Below are 27,997 nucleotides of genomic sequence, written 5' to 3'. Positions count from 1 at the left end.
TGTCCTCAAGAGACTGAATAATGGCAGACAGATTTCAGTTCAACGTGAGTGAGTTGATGTATTAGTTCATAGGAGAATATGTGGTAAGGCATTTTTATTAGTCTCTAGGAGATCTCTATAACATTTTATTGCTGAAATTAAACCCTTTAATGTAAAAGGATTGAAATAATACTGAACATTGGCAAAATAACCTATGATTAGTGGAGTTTACCTATGAGTTATCTGTTTTCAAGAAAATGGTAAAAATAGTATTGGAATTAAATGTTCCTTTCAAGCTCCCTAACCCACCCTTCTCCCTGCTCCCCATGAGTGTAACTTTCTACAACCAATTGGGGATATTTAATGCTAATGTTTGTTGTTAAAAGATATATACATATACAAATATACACCTGTACAGAAATGAGAATTACTTTAGAATTAATGTAAATTTTAACAAAAAAAATCTTAATCCTGGTTGATTTACAAATTTATTTCTAAAATAGAAGCATTTGTGGACTTAGTAGAGAGGTATCAAATTTTAAAATGTGCCCATATTCCTCAACCTTGTGTGGGCCATTCCACACAAGATATCTATGTAGTTCCTCCTGGAATCTCTACACTAGAAAACAGGCTGAAATAATGCAAATGTTATTTGATTTTGACAATATTCTACTGAGAAGTACATGTCCACATAGGTAGTCTGGAGATAAAAGAGATAATTAATGATTCCAACTGGATCTATGAGATTTAAGATGTGGAGGATCATAATTATCTTTCGCTGACTTTCCTGGATGCCACAAATCTCTGATTTCTGTAACCAGTCCTTTAGCCTCTTCCCCATCCAGATAGAAATCAGACACAACTAGAGCTTCTACTCTAGGAGAAATTGGGGAATATGGAGTAAAGGCAATAGGTTTCTTCCACAAAAGTTTGTTCTCATTTCTTTTTCAGAGAAAAGCTCTCTCTTGTTTCAGGCAGGTTTGAAGGGTTGGAAATTCTCATTTAGTAATATGAAAAACACGGTTACCTTATTGTGGATGTGCGGGACTGAGGCAAGGAGGACTAAAGAAGAGGAGTTTGTACCCCCTGCCCCTAATGATTGCGGTAGGAAGTAGAGACGGAAGAGCATTGGGATGTTAGAGTTGTCCCGGCTGCTTCAAGCCAACGTCCTTACTGTCATATTATACAGAGAAAACGACACTGGAAAATAGAGTGATGTCAGACCCCTTTTCTATGCTTTACTATTGACAAAAACTCTCTGTCTCTCTCCCCACCCTTCCTTTTAACTCCCTTCCCCATTCTGCCCCTCCTTAGAGGTGTTTGCACGGACGAGTGCCGAGTGGGGAGACCAACTCTTTGGATTGCTTTGCGCAAAATCCACCCCTTCTCATTCCTCCCTCCCCTCCAGCCTCCGGATCCCGCACAGCCCTCCCTCCCTTCCCCTCAGCGGTTTGGGGTTGGGGATGTGTCTCCGAACTACTAAGGTGGGAGGGGGCTACAAGCAGAGGATAATGTCAGAGGCTCAGCTCTCCTCTTCTGCTCCTCTCTGGCTCCGCCAGGGTTGGTCTCTGTAAGAAACAGCAGGAGCTGTAGCAGCGGCAAGAGGAAGAGGCTGAGGCGCGTGGAACGAGAAAAGTCCGGGTGCTCGCGGTTACCTCCCAACGTGGTCGCAGCCGGCCGTCAGCACCATGGACAGCAGCGCCGTCCCCACAAATGCCAGCAATTGCACTGATCCCTTCACGCACTCTTCAAGTTGCTCCCCAGCACCTAGCTCCGGTTCCTGGGTCAACTTCTCCCACGTAGATGCCAACCTGTCCGACCCATGCGGTCCGAACCGTACCGAGCTGGGCGGGAGCGACAGCCTGTGCCCTCCGACCGGCAGTCCTTCCATGATCACGGCCATCACCATCATGGCCCTCTACTCCATCGTGTGCGTGGTGGGTCTCTTCGGAAACTTCCTGGTCATGTATGTGATTGTCAGGTAAGGAAGGCGCCAGGGCTCCGAACGGAGATTTCGGCGGCTAATGGGGGCAAAAAGGGACACCTGAGTCCCCAGGCAGAGTGTTTGGCGGGAGGATAAGAGAAGGGAGGCAAACAGTGGAGAATGTGGGAGCGACAGTGGATAGAGTGGTTGCTGTTTGAGTGCAAAAATCTACTTTTCTGTTTTTCCCTCCATTGATAAAGAAAGAATAAAAAATTTCAAGAACAGAGAAGTTGCTTGGTAAAAGCTGTAAAGCTCTGGCAAAAAAAAAAAAATCTCTGTCTTAGAGCTGGCTTATACTGAGTCAAGAGGGCTCTTGGGCACAGAGTCCCACAGTCCCTTTGGCAGAGCTGAGGAAATACTAATTTGTGAGTAATGGAAGAGGAATTCTAGTTCGTTTTCCCTAATTGGAGGGCCAGGTCTCCTTCTCAGTTCTTTTCAGAGATGAACCTTGGCAACTTTCCTACTACTGCTGGTTTCTGTGTGCTTGGCTGCACCACCACCCCATCCCTCCTCTTCCCTTGTCACAGTCGCCTATACCCCCCTCTTCCTTCCGGCCTCAGGCCACACTCATAGAGGAAGTTTTCCTGCTGTCTCTCCACAGTAAATAATGTTACTTTGTTGTAACAAACATGACAGTTGTATTGCCTAGACCAGTTGGCAGTTGGCAGCCGCAGATCTACTAGAGGAGTCACAAACTGAATCTGGAATAGGTAGGGTGGTTCAAGAGAACTACAGGATGTGTCTGTTTTTCCATGTCTCTGAAAGTGGGAATCAGTTAGAAGCAATGAAAAGCAGCATAATTCTGGATTATAAACAATTATACAGGAAGCTGTAATGTCGCTCTGGAAAAAATAAAAGTGTTTTTTATCCAGTAAAATTATTTCAGAAGAGTTTGCAGCCCACTTTCTGTTTACCCAGATACTCCAAGTTTCTTTGGCAAAGAGTGTGCGAGCTCTCAATATTAAATGAGATTGATGTAGATTGTGCTAGGGTTGATGTGTATATTAAGTCCTACATGTTAACATGGAATATTATGTATTTACTTTTGTTAAAATAGACAAACATTTTAACACTTTAAAATGGCTCCTGATTTGGAGTTTTCTTCCTACTAGGGATTCCACGTATGTAGTGAACGTGGCATTTTCATATTTATCTACATTTGCTTCATCTATTCAGCAATATTGCAGGTTTCAGTGGAGCTCTTTGATCATTAACAATAATTTTCCCCATTATGCTTTCATTATCAAGGTACCGCAAGTTGCTTGTAATTGATTCTGTCTACTTATATATCTGATTTCTTTAATTAACGATTGTCAAAGAGTAAAACTAATTTCCCTGATGTGTAAGATAAGAAGTGTCTCTGAGAAAAGAGCACCACCTATTGAGGAAAAGGCTAACAACAGAAAAAAATAATCTAGGAAGAGAATCAAGGAAGAATTTATTTTTAAAAACATTTACTTGATGTAATCCAATACAAAGATGCACATCAAAGATAAAAACCAAGACTCATTCTGCAGTTATGACAATAAAAATCATAATTAAAGGCCTGCCTTATGAAGGGAAAATATGTTTCTCTTTTTTCCTAAGAAAATTCTTAGAATCATAAGCTTATAGGTCTAGAAGGGACCTTAGACATTATCTATGGTAGGTGAGTAAACTGAGGCATGGAAGATATAAACGATCTCTCCAAGAACAAATAGTTCATTAGTTCAATACCACTGAATCTCTCTTAGCCAATATAATCTGTTTATCAGAATGGCAAATCACGATTTGAGTTAATTCAACTAAAAGATTGACAGTGTAGGTTTAGTTAGCAGAAATAATGTGGAAATAATCATTTATCCCAAATTTACTTCTGGAATCTTTAAGAATAAAAGATAAAGAGAAATTACAAAAGCATCTAGAAATCCTGTCCTCTGAAGCATAATCTTTCATTCTCTTTTATTGCTTCTCTTGGTGTTTTACTTCCTTATTTTTCATCCCTCTGGTTTGTAGTTTTCTATAAAGAGAGAGCCGGTAGAGAACCAACCAGCTGTGAAATAAGCAGATTGGTCTTATTCTCGTGTTTAAGAGATTGTTAGTTGGGTGAGTTTGTTTTAAAACATTACCTCTGACCTCTTGATGACTTGGAGAAGGACGGTGACACTGCCTCTTACTGAGAACGTGATATTATTCTTTACTTCTCCGTCCTGCAAGTTCTAACAAAACGTGGTACAATTTGAAAGGTCACCCCAAACACCCACCTGTGGGAAGTTGGGTGTTTAATTCCAAGGTCAGGTAACCCTCTGGGAACATGACTATGAAACAGAAAAATAGACAGCTCAGAGACCAATGAAGTAACGAGGAAAGCATCTAGGGATTGAAGAACGTATGTCTATTTAGCTGAGAATATTTAACTAGACTGTCTCCGGGCTGTGGTGTTTTCACTACCAAACGACCAGTTAGGGATATTAGTGCCTCTGTAAAAAGATGAGTATAATGCTGCGTTTATTAAAGTATTGAGGTGAAATACTCACTTTCTGCTATTGTTTAAAATTCAACAAATACTTTTGAATGGTCAAGTAGTTACAGCTTTCTAACCAGATTAAGGTAATAATGATTTGAATGTCTTAACATATGGAGTGAATCATGAGGCTCAGATGACTATGGCGGCAAAAATAACTGGTAAATACAGATGCTGTGATTAATGCTCTTCTGTTCTATGTCTCAACTCCATCATCATCATATCTTCATCAACAACATTATTAAATCGTGTAACATAAGTAGAATTCTTACATGGTGCTATTCTGAGGAACATAGGGGAGGAAAAGAGATACTGTCATATGATCTAAAGATTTAAAATCCAGATGTTAAACAATAGAAATGTTTTAACTATCACCTGAAATTTTTTTGGTTTTAAAGAAAAAAATTACTTGCAGGATAATAATACTATAAAAATTACCACAAAATTTGCATTCTGGAAAATATGGTGATAAAAATATTTTAAAATGTAGCAATCACTTAAAATGGGATGATAGCATATTATTGTCATGAATGTTTTAAGGGAAAAAATAAATCAAAGTAATACACAGTTATAGCCACCAGGAATGTTTTAGCTATTGAAAATATTTGACCAAAGTATAGAATTATACTGTAAATACTAATATAGTATTTATTACTACATAACTGTAAAAACTAATATAGTCCCAGGTGTGTTTGTTTTGTGAGTTTTTTTTTCTCCATGTAGTCATAACATGGTCTATGAAGACACTGTTGAAAAATGTAGAGGGTTAGAAACTGTTAGATCTCTGTGGGCTGTTTAAACCATCCTTCCAAGTAAAGTTCCAATGAAGAGGGCCAATGATATTGCCTTCATTTTTAAGACTATTTCTTAACTTGACTAGATAAATTCTTAATATGACTAGTTATCAGAGAAGAGCATTTAAATATATGCAAGATGTTATTGTCATTTTTTTTTCATTGAAAAGTACTTCTGATTTTAAAACAAGTCCTATGAGCTTATACTTTCTATATATACTAAAGATTTGATTCAGATTTAAACTGCAAAATGATCAGTCAGGACTGATTGGAACAGAAGTACAGCTTTTTTACTTAATTCAGATGTAAGTAGCTGAGAAAATAAGGAATAATGTTTTATCTAACTTAAGGATATATATGTAGGTATTTATACATATGTGTATACAAATACATATATACATACAAATTAATTTGAATGCATATGTCACTGAATATGGTCACTAGTAATTTTCAGGAAATAAAAAAGATAATAATTTATTTAGAAAGCTCAAATACTAATAATGCTTACTTCCTTTTTATAAAAACTATGAAATATCCTAGTTAGAGTATGGATTTAGAGGGAAAAACCCTAACTAATGAGAATCTGTCCTGAATATAATGGTTTACATTGAAACATAAGAATTTAATAGTATGCCTTTCACTTCACAATGGAAAGCTTCTAGTATCGTCTATTACAATTTGAACTTTAACTGCTATTTCCCACAAAGGTGCTAATTCTGTCGGCAACATCTGTTCCTCAGCATGTCCTGAGAACACTAAGTTGCTTTTCTTTTTCTCTGTTGTAAGCTGTGTCTCTCTCATTTGCACAAAGTTATCATTGAGTTTCTTGTTCTTCTCTCCTTTCTTTCTTGAAAGAATGAGCTATCTTATACATTATGAAATATTTTCAACATAAAGGAACATATACAGAATAAAATGTCTTCACCTTTAAAAACTATATATATAATTACAATAATTATGTATACTTCTAGTAATTATTTTATTTATATTTATATTACATATATAAATATATTTATTTATATATACATGTATAATAAATAATTATATATAATTTATATATTATATGTAATGTATAATACAATATATAAAAAATATATAATATATATAAGAAACCTGATTTCTTCTCCCATTATATTCCTTTCCCAGAGACTATCACTATTATAAATTTGGTGGTTATTATTCACATGCATATTTTTAAACTCTTATCTCAAATGAGTGTTTCCATAAACAAAATACCAGCTTTTAAGCATGTTCTTCAAACTTTATATATTAAATATTTATATTTTACATTAATGTTATACAAATAATTTCACTATTTTCCCAGAGTTGTTCTAGTTCTAGCAGATCAATAATAGAAACCAGATGTCAAACAAAACAACATAAAAATAAACAAAAACTTTGGCCACTAACTCTCCTGAATATTTTTAACTTATCACTAAATCTGTGTTAAAAATTATTGTAAAGATTTTTTTTCAAGTGTTTTCCCAAACTATTTCCATTAATATTTATACACAATATTCAGAAAAAAATTTTCAGCAATTGCTGCAACAAGTAAATCTGTTCATGAATATAACCCAGACATAATTTCTCTACTTCTAAGAAGGAAATAAAAATAATTGGTTTCTGATTACCTCAAGATGTCATTCAAATGATAAATTCTGACAATATTTACTTTGGGATTTTGAACATCTTGAAAAATCCTTTACACATAAAAATTGAAAATGTTATTTCTTCTAGTATTCCACTTCAGGTATTAATTAAAATCAAGTTGTTTCAGTCAGCAGGAAAAGATAAACTCATTTTAATAAGTAATATAAAACACTATGACATTTTAAAATATATTGATGATAAATACCAAGACTAAATGTTGTGTGAAATTTTAAGATATGAGAATTTCAAATCTTTAACCCTCACAAAGTTTAATGTATATTTAAGTGAAATAATGATTGATGACAGTAGTCTCCAAAGTTGTTTTTAGGTGTAGACACTTATTTCAAGAACTTGGAAGCCAATATACAAAGCAGATCAAAGAAGAGTTGTTCAGAACTAATCATGTGGGGGGGCCCAAGAGCACTGCTCAACTGCCTTCTCTGTCCCTCTCTCCATTGCTGTCCCTAAGGCACTTCCGTGGAATTTCTAGGGCTCCCTCAGGCAATACTTTAAAACAGTGGTTTTCGTATTATTTCAGACTCTTCTTGTATCTTACCTCTCGTCCTTCAGCTCACCGTTTACTTCAGTGATTGTTGTGGCAATCAGTTTCGCCCAGATACAGCTTGGTAACATTTCACCTTACCTGCGTCTATATCCCTTGCCTTCTGCTCTGGAGCTTCTCTGACTCCACCGGCCTCCACAGGAATCAGCCTGAGGAAATGTGAGGAAATTGCCCCCCCATGGAACAACCTTTAACTAGGGAAATGGGAGCCTGTGGACAAATGGTCCCCTCTGCTTCCCTCTCCCCTCAGGTGCACAGTTCTGAGGAGCAGACCACAGGCACGTCGGAAGATCTGGTCCACTTTGTGACCATTTCAAGGATATGCTTTCCTCCTTTCCGGTTTCACTCCTCTACTTCCCCACTTCTGTTCCCTGTAATTGCTTTCCAAGATGACTCACCCTCACATAAGCTCTTGTCTCAGATTCTGCAAAGCTCATCATTCCTGTTATTTTGTAATTGGCTACTATGTGTTGGCACAGTAAAATCTGATTAATAAATAGAGCTTTACAGACTCATTGAGTATAGGTTTTTCATAACAATTAGAAATTTTAAAAAAAAATTCTAATAAGTAGACCCAATTAGAACTACCAAGAGAATTCATAGGCTAAGCTTTTCCTTCATTTTTTTTCCTGCCTCAGGATTCAGAAAAGGCTTTAGTACATTTTGCTTAACAGACAAGGAGTAGGCAACAGTCATGTATACTGTTCAGTTTACTTGTTGAGTTCACGGTGATGGTAGCACTAGGGTATCTGATATGTGAAGGAAATAAAGCCCCCTGTGCCTTCTAATAAATTATTTGAAGACAAACACTACCACTTCCTTCTCCATTGATTCTAAGCTGTATAATAACTGTAAGAGACTTATAACAACCAGGCTCAAGAAAATTTCAGGGTCCTCAAAAGTGAGCTAAAACAGAGACACAAGAAATGTCATATACAAGAAGCATCATGTAATAAGTTTGTCATAGTGATGCCTTTCCTTAGCCATCTCTTCTTGCTTCAGGACACCTTACTTCCTTCCCTGCCAATCCCTCAGGCTGAGGGTCCTTGAACCAAGATAGAATTTCAGAAAAGAAGAGTAGCATGGAAGAAAAGATTTGCCTTGGCTCAGAACACCAAGTGTCAATTGTGGATTGACTTCACATTGTTCTGTGCCTCTCTCCTCGCCCGTAAAGTGTGTGAATTGGAGTAAAAATCTTAAGTCTCTTCTAGCACTAAGATTTCCTATGGCAACTTCAATGACTGTTTCTCCGTAATTTTTCCAGCTATACTATATAGAGAAAAAAGTAATCACCCACAAAATTAGATAATCTTGGTTCCAATTCCATTTCACACCCTTGGATTCTAACTGAACTCACATGGATTCTGTCAGAGAGAGAAAATGCTGAATTGCCCAGTGTTGAAGGGGTCAGTTAAGGCAATGAGCCAAGCTGAAAGTCACAGTCAAGTGTTTATTCACTTACTGTGACAGTATAAGCAAGAGGTTGAAAAAGAAAAGGTGTCAGCTCCCTAATGTTCCATTTTTCCACACAGAAAGACACCAGGTCACTGTATGAGCACAGAGGTGGGGAAGGAGAAAGCGGGGGTCATCGTCTTGCTGCACAGGGAGCCCCAAACAAAAAGATCCTGCTATTTTATGGACCTGGAGGCCAGGAGGAGGGAGAGGGGGAGGGCTAGGGGTGGGAAAGTACTGAGTCAGAGTGGAGAAGAGTTTCTTCAAGGTTCCCTGATAAGTAGGTCTCAGCAGATGCACCTGGGAAGGGCCTTGCCAATGGCCTCTCACTAAGGAGGCCTCCAAATAGAGGCGTTTGGGATAAGAATGCATATACACATAAGACCATGGTTGGTGAAGGTGGGGGAGGGTCATGAGTCCTTCACCACAACTCCCTCCAGACGGTAAACCGAGTAGGAGGGCGGCTCTCCACCATGAGGCTTGCCAGTTAAAGCCTTTGCAAGTGCCAATGGTTGGCCTCAAGGGTCACACAAAGGATTTTGACCTGGACCCAGATATCGCAGATTCAGCTTAAACCCTGATCTCTCTCTCTCATTCTCTCTTTAATTCATGGGAAGATCGCTTTAATATTTGCCTTCAGAAATGAATCATATTCTGGACGTTGCATTCCAAAACCGATGCAGAGAGATAGGAGATAGTGGTTCTACTAAATCTAATCAAGTGAACCTTATAAACCAATGAGTAAAGCAAGTAGGGCTCTTACACGTGATGGAACGTGTGATTTGTTCTATCTAACGAGAGAGAGAGATGATTCTTTTCTGGGTATCAGTGTCTGTCTAGGTAAGAATATTGTCAAGTACAGTTTGCTTTTTTTTTTTTTATAATTTTATTTATTTATTTTTTTCCCCCAAAGCCCCAGTAGATAGTTGTATGTCATAGCTGCACATCCGTCTAGTTGCTGTATGTGGGACGTGGCCTCAGCATGGCTGGAGAAGCGATGCGTCGGTGTGCGCCCGGGATCCAAACCCAGGCCGCCAGCAGTGGAGCACGCGCACTTAACCGCTAAGCCACAGGGCCGGGCCCAGTTTGCTTTTTTTAATTCAATCATATGTTGGCTTATCAGTTGCCTATAAGTAGGTGTCCTAAAGTGATTCAAATACTAACCACTCAGATTTACTAAAAAATATTAGTGTAATCTAAATTAATATTTGAATAAATTAAACCAACCTGATCCATTCATGGTCTTCAAATATACTACATGTTAATTTCTTCTATACTTTTTTCTTTACTCTTTCTATTTTCCATCTATCATCTCTCCATTTCCTTTTCTAACAAAATCTTTTTTATTCTTCAAGTTTAAACCTGAGTCCGTTCCTCTTTGCAGCCTCCTCAAAGCACTCCTACAACCAATTTCTCTGCAGTGTAACCCGCAATATATGCTAATACTGTGAAAAATCTGTGCATTTTCTCATGGCTTTTCAAAATGCCACTTGATAATCCTTGAAGATTTGATGTACAACTATCTCCGTGTTAGCTAAGAAATCCAGCATTTCAAAGTTGAGCAACAGAACTGTCCATCTTTAAAATATTGTGTAATTCAAAGTTTTTAGCATTTTAAATTTACTTCAGATTATTCAAATGTAAATTCTAATTCAGACAATTCCTTCAATTCACTGCTTTATTCGTGCATATTTAGCCTTTATGACTTGAGTCATGAAAACTGATCTGTACTAGTGGATTGCTATCAGCAAATAATAAATTCAAATGCACACACAAGTATGTCTATAAACACATATACACATAAACCCACAAACTTTGAATAGGGATTAGATCGTTACTCGTATAATTTAATCACAGAAAGTAAAATTTTAAAAAGTGAAAAAGTAAGAATGCAGCCAATTTTTGTTATTCCCGGTACTTATGTTCTATAAAGTCACCGTGACTACTGAATTAGAGAAGACTGAAGCTTTGCTTCTCGGGGAAATACAGGGTTAGCTTCCTGTGAGCCTCTGATCACAACATTTTCATCAACTAATCAATATGTAGCGTTCTGTTCTGTATGTTTGCGTTTAAAGGCATCTTATTTAATATATATTGTTGATTCATTAACATTGAATTCTCAGCCAACAGCATCATAACTAATGCCTGCGCGAAGCTTGTCTAACGTACCTGCTTTCTCCATTAGCGCATCACAGCCGTCTTGTGCTTAGGAACACCAGCCAGCACTTCAGCACTACTCTTGGGGACCATTTTAAACAGTGAAATCACCAACAGAGAAAAACACAAAAATGCCAAAATTGTGGCACTAAATAGACCTCAAAAAGGAGATGTTTCAAGTCTGAGAGCTGAAATGGGAAGGCAGAGTGTTGCTTTGTTTGACCTCAGCTGGCAACTTGCTCATCAGAGCAACTCAAATTTTTTGCCTTTCTGCCTGTGTCTCCGAATGACTACAAAAGCCCACAAGCGCAGATTTTAGGGTTACAAATAAATTTTAGCAATTAAGCTTGTTTGCAAATACAGAATCCATGAATAATGAGGATTGATTGCAAAGGCAATGTTCTTCAGTATTTTAAAAATACTGCTGAAGAAGAAAACCAGCAAGCTATGTGCCATGTTAAATAAGACAGCAGGTTCATGAAATGAATTCAAGTTTTGTGTTTTTATTATCGTTTATCATAATCAGAGAAAATAGCTTGAAGACAAACTGGATTCTCATATGATTCAATCATCAGTCTGTCACTAGATCCCTAGGTATGGCACACAAATTTAAAACTATATATGGTATATTTCATTTTGCATATGGAAATAAAACTCTTAAAATTAAATTGATTCCCTTATATTTCAAAAAATAGAAGTTTAAATAGAATTGGGATTATGTAATGTAAGTAAGTGGATGTCTGGATTATATATAAAATTTAGGATTCCATTCAGTTGCCTGAAGTCTTATGCTTTTATTTTTAGTCAAGCTCTAAATTCCAGAAAGAAAACTTTTGCCTAATGGTGAAACTGCACTGTAGTTGTACAATTGCAACCATTACTTGATGTTTAAGCTCAACAAGCTTTAGAGCAATATTTAGGCCACAAAATCCTTACTCTAGTTTTTAATAAGAAACTAAAAAGGGCCCCAGATCTGTGAATTAGCCTGTTCCCCCCACACTGGGAAGGGTGAGAATGCGCAAATAAAATAGGGATGCGATCTGGAACATGAAAAGCTTTTTTTATGCCACGGTGCTTTCATGAGCCAAGGTAAAGTTTGGATTTAAATGATTTCAAAGTAAGAATCCCACTTCATTTTACTACATTTAGATACACATACAACTCATACCCATCAGATGAAAAGGGGTCACCTCTCTCAGTCTAGATCAGGGGTGACACATGTTTACTGCAAAGGGCCAGAAAGTAAATATATTAGGCTTTGCAACCAGATGGTCTCTGTCCCAACTACTCCACTCTGCAATTGTAGCTCAAAGGTAGCCATAGAAAAAATGCAAATGAATGGTCATGACTATGTTCCAATAAAACTTTATATGGACACTGAAATTTGAATTTCCATATAATTTTCACCTGCCTCAAAATATTATTTTTTTTTATTTTTTTCAACGATTTAAAATTGTAGAACAGTCTATAAACTTGTTTTGTGATTATTCTACCAGGATGCTAGCTCTGTGAGATGTAAAAGGCAGACATGTAAAAACTCAGTTCGTTAAATATTTCTTATTAATGATAATGACAAAACAATTGATTTTGTAACTAGTATTTTTTTATAATTTCATCTAATCTTTTAGTTGATTTTTATGAAAATCCATGCATTTAATTATCAGCAAAATAATCATGCCATATTTTCTTTTGTTAAGGTACTCTACAAGAATGAAATGATTCTTCATTCAGTACAAAAATATTAAACTTCCTTTTGGTTTACTTGATTATATGATGCAAATTATTATATTGAGGTCTATTTAGTGCCACAACAAATATTACCAAATTACTTCCTTTTTACAGCCTGAGATTAAAAACAATCAAGCTGATTCTCATACACATAAAAGAACAAAAATAAAAATGTAAAACTATTTTTAGCTGACAGGCCATGAAAAGAAATGGTGGGCTGGATTTGACCCACGAGCTGACATTTGGCAAACTCTGGTACAGAATGTGCTGAATAAAATTTATATTCTTGCAGTGGTCATAAAATAAGAATATATTGCCCTCTTTGGTAAATCTAATTGCATGTTGTTTAATAGATGGAGACAAAGTATTTTGTAAAAACATCCTAGTACCAACTTGAAATATTTTCAATATTTTTCAACATCGGAAAATAGCAATACAAATGTGAAGTTGAACACAAGCCAGAAAGTAGTCATAGATTATTATGACAGAGGATGTTGCTTTTCTGAAACTGATGTTGAAGTTGGATTAAACTAGTAATCACACAGGATTGTCTCTATTTCACTCCAGCTCCCCATCTCCAACCTCCATCTCTCCATTTGACCCAGACGATCCGCAATATTCATTACCACCCTTAGCCAGTGATTAAGGAGTAAGTGGTTGGAAAATAGCATTTCTGGAAAATTTCCCTCTATTGGATATGCTTTGTGGTTATCTTAAATGAGGGCAATTTTCTAGGCTTTCTCACAGTATTTTCATCTTCAGTCATTTGAAGCTTTTAGGAAAAATTGAAACTGTCATCTGCAAATTCACATTAACTTCTTAGCAAATATAAAATCTGTCCTCAAAGACACCTATGCCTGCACACCAGCCACTTTACACCCACCCCCATGCACCCAGATGGTGACTGGCAACTTCACTTCACTCAACCTGTCTTTATGCCCTTTCAAGCACAAAAGCTCATTGCTTGCCTTTTTGTCTCTTCTTTCTGACTTACATAACTTGCTCATTTTTTAAAAATTTATTTTCTGCACTTCTCAAAGATGGCTTTAAAAATTGTTATTCCTTGTGTTTTAGAACTCAGACTGTCCTGCTGGATAAAAAGCACTGGGGTAGACCGAGGTGTTCTGTGGTATTTTTAATCCCTTGGCTTCTTGTCCATGATTTTGCTCAATGATTTCCTAACGACTTACTGAGATCTCCTCCCTGCCTGATTTCACCTCTTTAATTCAGGCACCATCTGTCTCCAAATGACTGCTTCTTTGATCAGGTGTGCTCAGAGAAAACTTTCTGGCATGTACAGGAATTCTTTGGCAAGGACAACCAAGTTAAGAAGAGTTTTAACTGGATGATATATAGTCCAGCTGAAGAATGCCACAGTTTCTAGAATCTCTTAAGTGAGAATTGGATCTAAATTCCAGGATAAAATGCATTAAAAATTTTGAGTTTCTTTCCAATTAACTCATGGGACATTAGAGCTGTTGCAAAAATCTTCCCACATGCTTAGACACACAGAGGGAGAAGGCCTCTGGGATCTTCCGTTTAGTGATTCTCAATCTTGATTGCACATTAGAATCATTGGGAAAGGATTTTTAAAAAAATATGGATACCCACCTCCACCTAAGGCTAATTAATCCAGAATCTCTGGGAGTAGCTTCTGGGCATAGGTAGGTCTATAAGCTCCTCAGGTGATTCTAATATGCAGCCAAGATTGAGAAGCACAGATCTGAACCAACCTATCCATTTATGGATGAGAAAACTGAATCCTGTTTGGCAAGGAGGTTTAAGAAGTCTGTCCAATTGTTTTATTTCTCTAAACTTTAAGAAGCTGTTTATAGAATAAGCAGTAAATTAAATTACCTCCTGAAAAGCTTAAGCTCAGGATGGTGCAAAAATTTCCCTAAAATTGACCAGTTGGCTCTCTTCATAGGAGGTATATTGGAGTGGATAGAGTGCTAAACTTGGAACGAGAAGACTCATGTTTGAAGCCCTGCTCCTTACTAGTTATCATAATCACGTAACCTCCCCAAATCTCATTAGTTAACCTCTGCTAAAGGAATAATAATCATATTCAATCTCACAAGGATTTTAGGTCCAAATTAATTTAAGGACCAAATTTATAACACACTTCCGTATTTGGAAGTGTGTTATAAATTCTAGAAGTGCTATACAAAAAGTAGAGTTTTGTTATTTGCTTCCCTCCCACTGGGAATTTATCTTCCCTCCCACTGGGCTCACACCATCAGCATGTGGGATCTCAGCATTCACCCAGTGTATTTGCCTTCCCCGTAGGTCAAATATGTCATCCATTATAATATTTTGAAATGCAGTTTTTCCTTTTGGAATCACAATTTCTGCAGAGGCGAAGCAAGATGTTGCACGAGTGTCGCTGTTGTCATTCTTCTCTTCATTTCAGTTAACTCCTTCCCAATGCACTAGATCATTCCAAAATCATCTTGTGGGCAACCAAGATGATGTAAAGAGAATTCTAAGGACAGATAACTGAAACTTACTTGGCTCCCTATTGATAAGTCTTTTTATATTGTCCAATAAATCTAGTGGAGAAAAAAGAGGCAAATTAATTATTTTTTGAAAAAAAACAGCAACTTTTTCTTAAATGTTACACATTTAAATTGGTGTTAGGGGGCTGGCCCAGTGACACAGTCGTTAAGTTCACGTGTTCCACTTCAGTGGCCCGGGGTTCGCTGGTTCGGATCCTGGGTGCGGATCTACTCACCACTCATCAAGCCATGCTGTGGTGGTGTTCCACATAGAAGAATTAGAAGGACCTACAGCTAGGATATGCATCTATATACTGGAGCTTTGGGGAAAAAAAAGAAAAAGAGGAAGATGGGCAACAGATGTTAGCTCAGGGCCAATCTTCCTCAAAAAAAAGGCATTGGGTACTTAAAAACTTCAGCTTCCTTGAAAAAACAAAAGGTCATTTAAAAAAAAATTGGTGTTAGAGTCAAAGTGTCTAAAGCAGAATCTAAGTTTAAAGACTGATGGCACATGATTAAACTCCTTTTTACCCAGCAGAGTAGTTTATTTGAATTAGGAGAAATAACTTATAATAATAGCATTCTCTGAACACTAGCTTTGGAAATTTAGGCATTTAAAATACCATCTAGCGAAGGGTCCTAGTTTCTGTTATGAGTCTGACTCACTAATCACAGTAACGTTGCTCCAAAAGCTAGAGCTCTTCATGGAGGATGCATAAATGATGATACAGTGAGTCTGTGTGTCTGTTTATTCCTAACACCTTCCTAATGGATTTTTCCAGGACTAGCAAAGCAATGTCTGTGAAATTCCTAAATCAGAGTAATAGGCTCTATAAGTAAAGCAAGTGCAAGGAAGAAAACAACATCCTTGAGGCTTACAGTGTCCCTGAGAGCTAAGAGTATTCCAAGTACAGAAAGTGTGGAGAACAAGGAAATTAATGAAAGAGAAGGCCTTCTTTGCTTCTGAGAATTTTTTCACTGAAACACTGGGTTCAATGCCAGGGAAAGTTCGAGCATTTTGTGGGGGAGTATTAAATGTTAATTGAAAAATGCTGCCGGCAGTATAACCTGAACATCAGAACCTGATTGTGCCTGCCAAGAAGAACAAGGGAAATTATTATCGACATTATAATTTCATACTTACTCAGCCCCCATCAACTCTGAAAAGGAAACCACATGGGTTGAATGAAATTAAATATGAGTTTCTGATTATGGTGGCAATCCAAGGCCACTAAAATAAGAGGTCCTATTAAAAGCAGACAGAGTTAATTGAGATCCTTCAAAGGTCTTTCCTTCTGATGACAAAAAGAAGCTTATTTAACTTTGTAAAATAAACAAAACATATATCTAACGAATAAAGATAATGTCGTAAATTTTTATAGGACTTCAATTTTTTCATTGTATTGAGTAATTTGATTCTTATGAAGTTTTTCTAAGTATAGACAGAGAAAAAATTGTTAGCCAAACTAATATTAAAGAAGATGAAACTGAGGCTCATTTATTTATTTGCTGTGTTTGTTGAATGCTATGTGAAAAGCACTCTCCTAGAAGCGGCAGATACACCAATGAGCAAAATAGATATAGTCCTACCTCTCCCCAAAAGTGCAGTCTAGTGGAGAAAATTAAACCATTTCACCAGCTAATAAATACCAAGGATAGGACTATAATAACTAACCTAGTGTTCTTCAACCACACTATCAGACAAACATTATTCCCAAGGTTTATCACAATTACTGTAGTTCATCTTCCTACATCACCAAGCCCAGCAATGGGATAAATTCAGATTGAAGTCTTCATTCAACTTTCCAAAGTGTGTTAAAGGTATTATTCATGTCTCAGAGACAAGAGAGAGAAAAGCGAGTGGAGAGGCCTTGGTTAATTTTCATAAAACAATGAAAGAGAATCCTTAATTCTCTTAAGGATTCTTAATACTATAATTTACAAGTATTTCTCAAAGCAAATATTGTAAACATTTTACAAACTGTAAGGATAATGCAGTGAAATAGTAGGATCTGGAACGAATGAGATTCAGGGGGAGACAATCTCAAGAATCATTGCTCTAGCACATTCGTAAGTGTGTCACTGTACTGAAATGATGGCCAGTCTACTTCTGAATACCCTGTCGTGCGGACACAGGCAGCAGAAAGCTCAAACTGGAAGTCAGTCTGGAAGCTTCTGTTTTTTAAAATTGCAATTCTTTTTGTGGAATTTGGGATATAAGTATCAGAGGAGAAACTGAAGCCATCTTTTGAAAAAGGATTATTGCTCTGAACAAAGAATAATTTTCCTGCCAATAAAAAAATAGGTCACATTTTCACAAAAGATATTGGTATATTGGTACGTGGGTCAATGCCACAAAGAATATATTAAAACACATAAACCACACCGATGATAATTTCCACAAAGGACTATTATTTTCTCAACAATTTAAAAATTCAAAATAACGGCATATGAATGAATTAATTAACACGCCTGTCTACAAACCCTTGCCTTAATTGCCTTTTAAAACATATTTTACATAAAGATATATGTCCTCTACTCTATTAAAAAATTTACTCTAACTGTTGTACAGTGATAGAAACCATGTTTTGATGTAGCTGAGATATTTTGTTCACACATTATTTGATGTTAAATTGATATTTGAAACATAATAGATTGCCCAACATTCTAGTTAAAATAGATGAAGATGTGGAATTGAACAAATCAAAACATTTTTGGAGGTGATAATTGGTCAAGGAAAATAGTTGTGTTTTCAGAGCAATCATAGGAAAGGATGTATCAGTTATCTTTGGCACATATGAGAAAACATGCTAAAAACAATGTCAATACAGGCAAAACAGAAGTAGCACTTTTATAAATATAAACCTTTAACATGTGTCTTGTTGGAAAATAGTATTTGCCTCATTAAATTTGACACCCATGAGAAGCATAACCATCATCATCATCACCATCATCTTAGCTAACATTTATTGAAAGTTACTACGTCAGACTCCATACCAACAATCCTTAAATCCACTATTTTTTAAATATTCATTCTTATACCAACCATTTAAGGAAGGTACTAATATTTTCCAAGTTTTACAGATGAGGAAAATAGAACTCAGAAAATTTGAGTAATAAGTCCAACTTTGTCCAGCTAATAAATTATAGTGCTAACATTTGAAACAAGATCTATATGACCCTGAAACTTAAAGTCTTTCAAAACTGTTATGTCTAATTATGTCAAGGCGAGATTTTCAAGCCAGTTGTTGAGGCTTCCTAAGGATGGCTGATTGGCCTATTATCTTAGCTGTTACATCATACTTCCCAGAATATTCCCTAATTGACAACCCTTTCATGACTTTTCTTTTATGAAAAGGCTGTGGCATTGCAATGGGAATGAGGGAAACAGGAAACTTGTCTCCTTACAGGCCTAAGTCTGGAGTTTTTCCTAGATATTAGAATGTGACATTTTGAATTGAACTTATATCTCTGGGCTAACTGGATCTAGGTCTTTAATGGAGTTTGCCTTTCAGTCTGGAAAAATAGAATCCATTAATTAGTTGTGAAACTTCTAATTATAAAAAGTCAGTTGTGATCTAAAGGTGCTGTCATACTTTATCGCCAACAGCATAATTTTGTGCTGTGACTGGTGGATGCTAGTAATTCATATCAACAAACCGACCCGGAGACAACCAGTATACCAGACTCAGTGCTGAGAGCTCTAGGTCCAGCTAGTCTTTCTGAATTTGTTATTCCGCCAAGCACCATGCCATTTTCATATTTCCATTTACATCAGTAATCTCTTTTTACATTTTTGAAAAAAAAGGAAATTTCCAATTTGGAGAATGTAAGCTCCTTGAGGACAAGTCTGTGTCTTTTTTTTTTTTTTTTTAACTCTTGTGTCCCTGAACTTAACAGAGCAACAAATGGTCATAGGACATACTGTAGGGGAAATGTTTCAGTAAATTGAATTGATTATACTGTTATGTTGATGCTGTATTTATTTCAGCCTCTGTGTTTCAGTGTTCCATTTCTTGCTTGTGAAAATAATAACTTTTAGATCGTTATTCCTCTGAGAGTTAATGGTTGAAAGAAACTTGGAATTCTCAAAAATAAAATTCTTATAAAATGGGTAGCTATTGTTTAATTTGGGAGCAAAGATATTTTCCAGGGTTATTTTTCACATTCAAGTGGAGAAGAGAAGCTGAATCCATGGAGTCTCTGCCTTTTCCTTCTCCCACTTCATTTTCCCAAGGAATCCAAACGTGCAAAGGGCTATGAGTGATTGAGAAAAAATGAATCTAGAAGAATTAATTCTGGAAGAATCTAAGAAGAATCAATCTGGAAGGAGAGATACACTTTTGCTCAAAGATTTTGCTAATGCATCCTCCTAATTAAATTCAAAGAAAAGCATCCCACTCCCTGCCCTTGTCTCCTTATGAGCAAAACACCAGATGGACAGGCTGGGAGCAAGTTAGCTGGAATTACTGCCAAGTGAAAGTAACCAGGCATGTCAGTGTTACTCCAGAGAGCCTAAATAAAGTAAAACAGATGCCAAAAGTACTAAAAATCCTCTCTTCTCACTCATGCCTCTTACCTATAATTCCTTTTCTGCTTCTCAAATGGCTTATGGATTCACTTATGAAAAGTATGGAAAACTAGCCTATTTGGCTCCCATGCCAAATTCTTCCCATAGACTGTACTCCAGTTCATTCCACATTTTATGCTTTATAAGCAGAGTGGAGAACATGAGGTATCCAGGGAGATTACCAGGCAATGGGATTCTGCTTCTCGCATCAACATGATAGACTGAAAACTGACAAACATTGGGAGAAGAATTCTCAGTGGTGAGATGTTTTTTCCCCATGAAAAACCAATCGACTTATTCTTCCCCAGGAGAAGAAAGATGAGGTAACAATAATATTTATTATGTTGTTAATAATGTTAGCCATAACATCAGGAGAACAATAAGACTGAGGTTCTTCCCCCAGGAAATGGGAAAAGAGAAATCAAGCGATAATGTGTAACTAAGCAATCCAGATTCATCTTGGTGATGTACCACACAGGAGGTGACACTGGGTGACTCAAGGAAATTTCTGGAATCTACTATGAACCAACCATTTTACAGATATCTAAAAGTACAAAATTTAGGTCAAAAAAAGAAGTCCTACTTCACAGAGCAGAAAACACACTGGCAATAAAATGTGACAATTACTCACTATCAGTAAAATGGAGAGTAAAATTTGCCAATTTAAATATATTTTATAGAGGTTTATATTTGTTTCTGAAAAACAGATATATGGTAGGCTAATTGGAAAAACCAGATTTACCTTTATTTCTGGAAAACAGATAATAAATAGGCTTATTTATGATCTACTAACTCCTTCCTGCCACCATCAGACAAAATGTTTTGGTAGTGTGAGCCAGGCATATAACCCTGAGAAGCAAATTTAATACTTTCATGTGACGAAACAAATTTTGAATAATTAGAACTTTCCTGACACTCAAATACAGGTTAGTTTCTCTTTTCAACATCGCCATATCACCCCCTACTTTGCTGTAATATCTAACATTAGGCATATTTATCCTACAGATAGCTTTTTTGAAATCACTTGGTTCTGGTCTCTCACCAGACTGAAGGTCCCTTCAAAACAAGAGGGGAATGTCTCAGTTGAGAACCATCACCTAGCATAGTAATTGGCAAAAATAAAGATTAAAGTGGTGTTAAATGCTTGTTTGACTCAATGTTGACACTTAGGGGATTATCTGGTTAAAAAAAAAGTAACTGTGAAAATATAAATGTATTCTATGAAAATTAAAAACATAGCCAGAATTTTTAAGATGTTCTATTTCATATATAAAGTTCAATGTAATTTTTAAGCTGGGACAAACATGAAATGTATAACTTTGATCAGAAAGTTCAAGTATTAAACATAAAATGGTATCAGAGTTTGTCTTTATCTGTTCATCTTATGGTGATTTGTATTTTACTTTTTATATTCTTCAGATTTTTAAAAACAGATGTGCAATGGTATAATGAGGAAAAACACAATTAATAATATGAAAATAAAAGGGGAGAAAATTTCTAAAGTACTATATGATGTTGAAAGGCAGTAAAATTTGTATTAGAGGGCTTTTTACTAAAATACGAATCAAGGTCATATTTGGAGTTTTCCTATTAAAAATAGAGTTACATACATTAATTTGTGACTAAAAATGTTGTTAGTGCCAAATGGGTCTATTCCAAGTTGAAAGACAACTCTATATTGATTTAATAACCCTTATTGTACCATAAGACTAAAATTTCAAATTATAAAAACTAATGGGACTTATTTGCTTTGCCAAATTACTGGTTTATTCATGAATCATATTTTCTCCTAACACGTGCTATTGAATTCTCCACAGGGGAAGGAAAATACCTTCCAAAAAATCTCTCTGCCTGAAAATACGTAGGAAAAAAAATCTCATTAAACTGCTTTCTGTTTCCTAGAAAAATCCCAGGTCAGTATAATAAAGTTATAAAGGATTGTATAATTCTTGGATGGAAAATAGTCATCATATATATATATGACTCTATATAAGCCAACATGTACAGGAAATAATTGCATTACCTTTATTTTTCCTTCAATTTGTCATAAAGGATTTGGGACAGCTACTGTTGCAGGAATTAATTGAATGCCAAAATATTTAGACATCAGCAGGTGCTATGACACATTAAAAGGGATAAACAGGGAATGCTCAACAGTTTTGACAAATGGAATTTGAAATTAAGTCTTCATGGATCGTAATTAAATCTCTGTTGCAAAACTGAGGAGCAACGAGAACATTCTTATTTCAACTCCCTACACAGTATTCTGATATATAATTCTCTCCAACATGTTGTGCTGCTAGTACACATTGGTAAAGGTTATATCTACAGGCTGGACACACACAAAACCACAAACAAAAACCCCACCAAATTATCCCGATATTTTGCTTGCATAGCAACAAAAAATCAGGTATTTCAAATGTATGATGTTAAACATTTTTGTCCTTGACAACTTTTCAAAACCTCAGTTCTCTTTAAATTAGCGACAATAGTCAGTTGTTTTAGCTACTAATAGGATTTTTGTAAGCATCAGTTTACACAAATGTATGTAGAGCTGCTTGGAAACCTTACTGCATTTTATAAAAGTAATTATTTATCCTACAGATAGCTTATATTACATGGTGCATGTTGAAGCACTGCAATGTAATAGTGAAGAGCATAAACTATAACAAGCAGATATGGATTTAAATTTTGCCTCTGCCATTGTTCTTCTTGAGCAAGTTATTTAACCTCCACAAATCTCAGTTTATTCATCTACAAAAGAAGTGATAATATGCAACTCATATGTCTGTTATGAAGATTAAGTAAGAAAATCCAAGTAAACTGCTTATAGCAAAGCTTGGCACAAGATAAGCATTCAATCAATTTGGCTATAGTTGTAACACAAAAAATAGCACCTTTCACTATCGTAATTTACTTTGTTTTAATGGTGATTTTTAGTGGTAATATTAATCACCTCTTTACAGTTGTCGAAATTGAAGCTCAGCCACTTGGCCAGTGTCACCAGACACAGTGGTCAGACCTATGCACTCTAATTCCAAAGCCAATGTTCTTCCTACTAGACTATGCTGGAGTGTTTGATACCTAACTTGATTAAGAAGCCAAATTGGAACAAAATTAACAAAATCAAGATAGGTTTAGTTACTCACTGCTCTGTGGGTTCATAGCATTTTAATGCGGCTTGCCTTGCTATTAAGATTAAGTAAACGGTATGACTTGAGAATCACCAGGAATGGTCCGACCTTAAAAGGTAAGATTTTTGTTCTTTAATCTCCTGACACTTAAGATTTTAATTAAAGGAACATCAGACAATCATTTTAAAATGCAAAATATCTCTAGAAGATATTAAAAATAAGCACTATAAATGTAAACCAGTTGACTACAATTGAGCAAACAGGTCTTTGCTATGATGACTGCTAGACCTAAAGACCCATGTTCAACTAGTACTTGAAGGAATGAAATGCATAGTAGGTGAAGAGAGTTAACCTACCACATGGTGAATGGTGAGGATCCAGCTAAAGATGCAATGCGTGGTCAGTGGTGGGCTTTGAAAGAGGGGAGCAACCCTGAGAGAATGTGAGATGGTATTCAGTACGAGCTGTGGTAGCCCCCAGTTCCACCTGGAAAGGGTTCTGCCTGCTTCATATAGACATTGGGTGAATACATTTGCCAAGATTTCAGTGGTGCGGGCAGCTGTTGTAGCTACAATGCCCACTTAAAAGTGGCCTGTACCCATCTGTGGACATCACTGGAAAATTCCTAATACTTACCTCCAGTTGATAATTGCTGTTGACCTGCTGCTTCTGGGGCGACCTCCTGATGCAACTACACTCTACCGTGGGTGCTCACCAGCCAAAAACCACCAGGAACACACCTAGAACCAACCAAAATTAGGCTCATTAAGCTTGCTGCAGCAAGGGACAGAACACCACAGGGATTTTAATTTATGTTTGATGACTTAGGAAAGAATTTAAGGAAGCAGAGGTCTGTCTAGATAGGGTGGTGTCTCAAAGCAAGAGTAATTTGATGCATAGGCATCAATGACTTTTTTATCTAGGAGGCAGAATTAGCAGAGTAGGGCTAGAGTTATCATTGAATCAGAAGCAGTGGTCACTTACTGTTAACCAGGAGAGGGAGATGTTTGACATTTTTATGGTTGTGGGTGATTTTCATTTTATCCTTGTTCAGGCATGGTTATAGAGTCTACTTATTTTTGTCTTGTTGCATCATCATCATGGAAAGTCCTCACCTGAGGTTAATATTCTATAGAATTATGTTCCACAAAGAATGCCACAGCCTGGCTGTTAACAACTAGCCTAGCTCCCTAAAAGCTGTCAGGGACTCTTTTCTTTCTCACCGTAACTCAGCCTCACCACTGTTACATGCCATCACCTCTTCTCCTCTGGCAGTAGGGGAAGGATTTAAATAGGGATCAATGGGGGGAGAAGATGACATGGGATGGGAAGGTATGATTTATTCCCATGGAGATCTCACGGACAGGGGAATCCCTTAAGAATATGAGATGAACAGGAATGTCATATTTAAAGAGATTTATAGATGTGGGTTTAGGGTCAGGAGAATTCATCACATTGCTCAGGCAAGCAGGCAGTAGAGTACAGATGGTCCCTAGACTCAAGAAGCTTACAGGCTAAAAGACAAAAGAGATAATACTAATATAATCCACACATATGTTACACAGCACTGAGATTTCATATGGAAGCATGCAAAGGGTTGAAATTTATTCTCAAGTTCATTAATAGCACAAGATTTGCCTTTATAAAATACTCAAACGAAAAACTTGTTTAAAGCAAATACAAAGCTGGCTAACTGAGAACAGGCACAAAACTCTACTCCTGGCCCCCAAACTCAGAATGCCTTTTAGAAATTGTTTTTTAAAGAACACAACTTAAAGCAGTTAATCAATGAAGAGCCATATATAAATTTTTGAAAACGATAGAGAAATTCTTGGTAGGCAATGGATGTTTAAAGGGCCCTATTAAATGTCACGCCTACTTTCTCTGCTGATGTTTGAACCAACTGAGAGATAATACAAAATGAATCAGCAGCTGGAGAAAAATATCAGCTTTATTATTGATAAATACTTTGCTGAGGTGACTTAGTTGTGCAGTAATAATGGCTTCCTAATTCTAATCCCAGAATGAAATACTCTAACCCACCTAGTCACAGGCCTGGACCGTTGGTGACCTCTCCATAAGGGGACAAGACCCCTTAAAATTTAGAACCTGGGGGCCGGCCCCATGGCATCGTGTTTAAGTTCGGTACCTTTCACTTTGGTGGCCCAGGTTCGCGGGTTCAGATCCCAGGCGCAGACTTACACCACTCGTCAGCCACACTGTGGTGGTGAGCCGCATATAAAATAGAGGAAGATTGGCACAGATGTTAGGTCAGGGCTAATCTTTCTCAGCAAAAAAAATAAAATGAAGTTTAAAACCTGGAATAGTGGAATATAACATGTGTTTCCTTTGAGCAGCTGAATCTCAGAAAGCTATAGGGGAAGGGGCAGAGCTATACATATCCAATTCTTTATCCTAAACATATAAACTAGATAAGTCACTCCTCCTCCTTTTAAAAGGAGTGAATGATACAACAGAGAGAGATCAATAGGTTAAAGTCATTGATGACTTTACTCATGAAATATGAATTCAGAAGAAAGGAGTTTATGTTACTTCAGATAAATTAAAACCTTCAAGTTTTAATTTAGGGACAGAGAATAGACAATATGAGCCTCAGGTTGTGGAGGTCACCCTTTGGAGGGTTCCATGATGGGGTGGATTTCCACAGTGGTAGCAGCCATGTTAGTTGACCCTTGTGTGTTTTCCAGTCTACAGGCTAGACAGAAACAACAATGTCCGTTTAAAAACTGGTGCAATGTTTGGGGCAGAGATACTAGGTTGTACCCGGGAGACCAGCAATGCTCTGGAGGATTAGAAGGTAGCCACCAGTGTACTATGTCTGCCTCAACCATCCCATTCTCCATTCTTCTTGAAAATTTTATGATACACAAGGCTCAGGATTCCAACTCCTGTCCCCAGTCAGGCTGCACAGCAGAGGCAATGAACAGTCTACTAAGGAATATTAACTTCAAGGCTCACCTCAAAATAAATATTTATCACATTGTTAAAACGTGACTACACCACAAAAGAGATGGGGGCAGACATATCAAAGAGAAGTTACACTTGAGAAAACAATTTAAAAAGCAAACATACAAGGACTGGGGCCGGCCTGGTGGCATAGTGGTTAAGTTCACGTGCTCCACTTTGGCTGCCTGGGGTTCACGGGTTTGGATCCTGGGGGCAGACCTACACACCACTCATCAAGCCATGTTCTGGCGGCATCCCATATACAAAAAAGAGGAAGATTGGCACAGATGTTAGCTCAGGGACAATCTTCCTCACCAATAAAGAAATAAAGTAATCAAACAAGAACTTTAATATAAGTTATATTTAATAACTTCAGGGCCGGCCCCGTGGCTTAGCAGTTAGGTGCACGCACTCTGCTACTGGCGGCCCAGGTTCGGATCCCAGGCACGCACCGATGCACCGCTTCTCCAGCCATGCTGAGGCCACGTCCCACATACAGCAACTAGCAGGATGTGCAACTATGACATACAACTATCTACTGGGGCTTTGGGGAAAAAAAGGAGGAGGATTGGCAATAGGTGTTAGCTCAGGGCCGGTCTTCCTCAGCAAAAAGAGGAGGATTAGCATGGATGTTAGCTCAGGGCTGATCTTCCTCACAAAAAATAAATAAATAAATAACTTCAGAGAGATGAAAGAGAGTATTGCTTGAAACATGCCATGAAACAACAAGAAGCAATTAGGAAATAATAAGACATGGTTATTAACATGGCATTATTACCATAATAACATGGTTATTATTATAAGCATGGCAGCTAAGGGCCCAAATAACCTGGGCTCAAATCCCGGCTCCAACAATTGTTAGTCAGCGGCCCTTAGCGCAAGTTACTTAACCAATCTGTGCCTTAGTTTTCTCATCTGTATAATTGAGATAATCATAATACCTAACTAATTATTTAACACTTGTAAAGCATTCAGAGCAATAGCTGACACGTAAGCATTTGTTAAATAAAGAACCAAATTTGAAATCCTGAGAATAACAACCACAGTTTTTGGCTTTCAAGATTCTATAGGTGACTATAGTCATTATGAGAAGAGTCTAGAGATCACACCCGTGGGAAGGATCAACAGACATCATGAAGAGATAGTGTTCGAATTGGGCTCACCAGCGGCATTTTACTCTAGCTAAATTTTAGCCCCACCTTCCGTAGTCACACCCAAATATAGTCATTATCAAGAACTCCAAAATCTCCCCGTAAAGAACCCCCACTCCTTTCAGACCAGCACCTCTTAATTCTCCACACTCTGAATCTGGTACCTCCTGCAGAACTGAGCTCTCCAATCCATCAACCTAACCACTTGTTTTGTAAACTACAAATCTCAAATGAGCACTCAACACTGCCAAGCAAATGTTTCTTTACTAAATTTACTTTCCTGCTCTCCTTTCTGTTAGACGTCCCATATTCCCGACTCTACTACCTTCTCTAGCTGATGCCCCAGGCTTTTACTTTATTTATTCTTTCAACAAATATTTTGTGTGTGTCTACACAACAGAATTAACGACAATGAATACGGATTCTTTCTAGAAACTTTGCTAAAACGAAAAACAGAAATGGAAATCACAAAATGGAAAATGAGGACAAGAGAGGGATTTTGAAAAAATATAAGGAAACAGAAGAGTCTTCAACCAGTCTGCAAAGCTTTTCTCTATCTGTACTTATATTTTTAGTCTTGTTGCTAGTAACAGTCTAAGAAGTGACCGTCCACTGCACGTGTGCTGGGAATTCCATCTCCTTTCAGTTTTTCAAGGATACTGCTCGCAGAAGTATCCTCTATTTATATCCCCCCTGTTTCATCAATTTTCCATTGCTACAATGGATTCAACAACACACACGTACATTCTCTAATATATCAGATCCACTTTTTAAAAAACTATTTCTTGAACTCACATTCCCTCTGTTTCTCTTCATAGTAAAATATCTCAACACTTGTCTACATCATCCACCTCCTTCACTCCCCATT

The 27,997-nt window shown here is 37.0% G+C and overlaps 1 protein-coding gene across 2 annotated transcripts in view; it reads left to right on the top strand.

Moving 5' to 3' along the window:
* The first annotated feature begins 1,431 nt into the window (after positions 1 to 1,431).
* Positions 1,432 to 27,997, top strand: part of OPRM1 (opioid receptor mu 1) — a 164,072-nt gene continuing 137,506 nt past the window's right edge. For both annotated transcript variants that reach the window (XM_058534118.1, XM_058534117.1), the window contains exon 1: positions 1,432 to 1,960. In XM_058534118.1, coding sequence (XP_058390101.1) covers positions 1,668 to 1,960 — 293 coding nt within the window. In that variant the 5' untranslated portion in view covers positions 1,432 to 1,667. The remainder of the gene's footprint in view (positions 1,961 to 27,997) is intronic.

The sequence above is a fragment of the Diceros bicornis genome, chromosome 39 (genome assembly GCF_020826845.1).
Source record: "Diceros bicornis minor isolate mBicDic1 chromosome 39, mDicBic1.mat.cur, whole genome shotgun sequence".
NCBI lineage: Eukaryota > Metazoa > Chordata > Mammalia > Perissodactyla > Rhinocerotidae > Diceros > Diceros bicornis.
This window is presented reverse-complemented; position numbering and strand designations above follow the sequence as displayed.